Below are 4,088 nucleotides of genomic sequence, written 5' to 3' on the forward strand. Positions count from 1 at the left end.
TATGTTTGCATCCAAAGCTGCTGGTTGCTTGCAGCAGTTAAATCAGGGAACATACTGGGGAACATAAGACCCAAAGTTAAATCGTTGGGTTTTCGCAGCTCGCTCTTCCCCAAATTGCGACCTTCGGGGGACACCATCCCATTTGGCCACCACATGCAACCTCACAGCTCCCTTGCCTTTTACCTCAGATCCTAGTAAACACAGCCTTGTTATATGCATGTATTTGAAAAAAAAGAAAAGATCCTATTTCCAGAGTCATTATAAAGGTGTCAATCAAGGATTGATCAAGTTGTGACTCTTCACTACTCTGTGTCTGAGGTTAGAGGAAAAGTTATAGACATTTTGGGAAATTTTTACTTTCTTGCTTCGAATTATATGACAATATCAGTACCACCAAGGGCGTAAACATGGACAGTGCAGGCAGTGCAGTTTGTGAGAGATCTATGTTAAAAGCGCTTCTAGTGATGAATATTATGTGTTACAAAATGTTTACTTGTTGAAGTTTAAACCAGAAGAGGATTTGCTGAATATATCATGTGTCTGTGAGAGAGGAGACCTTAGGTCACCACCATATAAGGTAATGCATGCAGTTGGAGACTTGGGGGGGGGGCTTCTTCTCCTCTGTGGGCTATTTTTCCTCTGTTTGAGAAACTATTAAACATAACAAGTTGCACTACGGAGATAGACCCTCCAACAAAGTGATCCACATATATGAATAGTTCAAAGTGGTATCTTGGTAATCACCCATGTTCAATGAAAGTTTCATATCATTATTAATAGGGTGCCATTTGCTATATCTGCGCTCCAAGAGGCAGACCCATCTCCATCATGGCCCTCATATTTTTTGGTAAAATACTATATAGGTGCTCATATCAGTTGACCACTATGTGGCTATTTGTATTCCTCTCTATTACCCCACCAAAGTCCCTCAAACAAGAGTTCAATTCTGTGTATGTCTGCGTGCGATATGTTCTGCTCTTTTTCACAGTGTACAGTTTAAGAATAAGCTGAAATAACCAGGCATAGCAACTGCTTTGGAGAGTGTGTTGTTATTGATTATGTTGCGGTACTTTTTTTCCCGTCCTTTACAATGTCATCATAGTTCTGTATATGAGAGTATTTGTGGTGGACGTGGCTCAGGTACGAGCCATGATGCGGTCTAACCTTGTAGGTGTCACACTCCAGTGTTCAGTGAGTGTAACTGCTAAGAAATCTGAGCTGAAGGCAGCCAGGACTTTAGGTTTATTAGAGACATTAGAAAATGTTCTATGCATATACATTGTTTGATTCAGTAAACAATACGACCTAAATATGGGAGGAAACTGCCAAAGTGATATGTTTTGTGTCATGAAATAATGCTAATATGAATGGGTCAATCTCCATGATCATCTGCTGTTTATTTATATAACAGATAGATATTAAATATTAGTTTAAATGACAAGCAAATATAAAATGATGTCATATTACGCTACCAGTCCCAGCTGTGGCGACATTGGTACAGCTGTCTCTTTGTAAGGCATTGCTAGGCCTATGTACTTTACTGTTTGTGTATGTCATTTTATGTATTTGTCTCTCTGGATCCCAAGTCTGAAATAAAGTCTATCAATCAATATTAATATGATTACTATATTTACAATAGGAACAGTTTAATTGTTTATTTTAAAGCATCTTACAGAGCAATTTATGAATAACAATATGAACATATTTAATTGAATTGATTTAATCTGAGCCTTTATGGGTTAGCAGCTCAGTCTGTGAAAAGTTATTATTTAAATTATGAAACATTTAACACTATGTGTAATCTAGACGAACCACATTACTCAAGAACGTATTCTGTCAGACAAAATGACTTAAATGATGAGTTTTATATATAACATCAAAACATGAATCCAATGTGTGTTTATCATTGATACCTAATGACTTCACAATCATATTAAATACTGAATTAATAAGTATTTCTCTAGTTTAATTTTTGAAAAACATTCTGAGTAAATGTTTTTTTACAATTAATTATTAATAGTAAAAAAGCATCTTAAAACATTTTGAAAGCTTAATTATTCATAACAGTTTAGCAACTCTCACAATTATCTTAATATTTTTCTTCACAGTACAAACGTTTGTATGTGATGAAATCAAGCTGGTCCCATTAGAAGAAAAAATAGAAATAGATCTGTCACACCAACAGAAAACTGTAGATACAGGTAAGGAATAACTAAAGGCATGCATAATGTAAAGATAAGTTGAGTGCACTCACTTTAAGTTAAAGTGCTTCAGTGTATTTAAACATAACAATAGAACAACATAGTAACAAAACAGCATTTAATTGACCTCAAATTGAATGTGTTACATGTCAACTACAGATTCAAAATATTGAAAAAACAGTACTTTCACTTTTTAACTATATTTTTCCCAGCTGTTACACCTTTTCTTGCTTCAGTGACTCAGTAACAACAGAAAATCAATTTCCTCATTAATATATACAGTTACTCATCAGTCTGTCTCTACAGTATCTTACAATCACAAGAGCCCGGCTGCAGTATCTTGAGGGTGACTATGAGTTTAATAGATTTTCTAAACCAGGGGTAAAAGAAGGCATAGATCACTGGGTTAAGACAGGAGTTGAAATACAGCAGCCAGAGTAGAAACATTGTGGATGAACTACTGTCTTCAATAACCTCACCTGTAAAGGATGGAGAGTAATATGGACAGAAACATATCAGAAACACAACCACAACAACACCAAGAGTCCTGGCTGCTTTCATCTCAGATTTCTTAGCAGTTACACCCACTGAACTTTGTTGTGAGACCGCTGCAATGTGGGACCGCATGACTTGAGCCTGAGACACAGCCACCACAAATATTCTCAGATACAGAACTATGATGACAGTGATGGGGCCGATAAAGGTGAAGACAAAGTCAACAGATCCTGTGATATGGTTAAGAACAACTACACACTCTCCGTAACAGGAATTATGTGAATCAGGATGTCTCACAAAGTCCATCAAAATGAGACTATTATAGAGAACAGAGTAAATCCAACACAGACAAACACAGATTTTTGTTTTGTCCAAAGTAACTCTGGTGTTATAGCGTAGAGGGTCACAAATAGCCAAATAACGATCAATTGATATGAGCACCATATTTCCAACTGAAGAAGAAGTAATGATAAAATCAACAACATAATACAGAGCACACATGAGGTCACCCAGGAACCAGCAAGCCTCTGCTGAAAGGATGTCAACCGGCATCAGCAGGAGGCCCACGAGAAAATCTGAGAAAGCCAGGGAGAGGATGAGGAGGTTGGTGGGGCTGTGGAGCTGCCTGGAGAGGAAGAATATCATTATTCATGAGATCATTATCAATGGTAGCTTGTTAGTAACATCAATGAATGCATTTTGGAGTCCAACATTGTATTTGAACACATCATATTTTAAAGTTAGGATTGTTAAAACAAAGTTATATATTATTAACTAGAACATTTGAAGGAAGACATGTCATTCATGTAAATTGTCAGAACATGTATTGATTCATGCTGAAGGTTAATCTCTGCCTGAAGTGGGAGATAGAGATGATGACCAGCAGATTGAGAGCTGCGGTGAGCACAGAGATGAAAGACAGCAGAACGAGGATGCCGTCGGACTGAGGCGGCACTGGTTTCCTGCAGGAGTTGTTGAGGAGTAGTGGAAAACAGAAGTCAGCTCCTCCTGGTGCCTCCATTTCCTGAGACTGGTTGTGAGAAACTGCTGAGTTCTCTCTGATAAACAGCTGATTCATCCTTCCTACTGCTGCTATTTCTTCTCTCCAACAGAGACTAAAACCCCTCGCCTCTACTTTGCTATATGCAGTAATCTTCATCTCAGTCTTCATCACTTCCCTCCATCTCTCACTTGGCATATTCCGTCTGTCATTGTTCTTTTTGTCATCAACTGAATAACAACTTTAGCAATCTTGATTATGGTTACCAGTTCATCCTTGATGGTAAAGTAATGTAGAGAACAGGCACCGTCAATAAAACATTTGTTTAAACTGTATTCAAGGTGAGATTTTGATTTTAAAGGCACACATTGTTTAGGGAAACTGTTACGCTT

The 4,088-nt window shown here is 37.5% G+C and overlaps 1 protein-coding gene across 1 annotated transcript; it reads right to left on the reverse strand.

Annotated features, from left to right (window-relative positions):
• Positions 1-2,501: 2,501 nt before the first annotated feature.
• LOC137890048 (trace amine-associated receptor 13c-like) lies at positions 2,502-3,717 on the reverse strand. Its single transcript, XM_068734141.1, has 2 exons — positions 3,551-3,717; positions 2,502-3,321 (listed from the first exon to the last, which is right to left on the reverse strand). Exons 1-2 carry the CDS (start codon positions 3,715-3,717, stop codon positions 2,502-2,504), a joined length of 987 nt encoding a protein of 328 aa, XP_068590242.1.
• Positions 3,718-4,088: the final 371 nt, after the last annotated feature.

The sequence above is a fragment of the Cebidichthys violaceus genome, unplaced genomic scaffold, assembly GCF_023349555.1.
Source record: "Cebidichthys violaceus isolate CVI_PGR_0920_01 unplaced genomic scaffold, fCebVio1.0.p SCAF_61, whole genome shotgun sequence".
Classification (NCBI taxonomy): domain Eukaryota; kingdom Metazoa; phylum Chordata; class Actinopteri; order Perciformes; family Stichaeidae; genus Cebidichthys; species Cebidichthys violaceus.

What these genes read in the sequence shown, in the direction of transcription:
- LOC137890048 (XM_068734141.1), bottom strand. Translation starts at nt 3,717, where the DNA reads ATGGAGGCACCAGGAGGAGCTGACTTCTGTTTTCCACTACTCCTCAAC. An exon ending in ATCTCTATCTCCCACTTCAG is followed by an intron (nt 3,322 to 3,550) that starts GCAGAGATTAAC and finishes CTTCCTCTCCAG; the next exon opens with GCAGCTCCACAGCCCCACCA.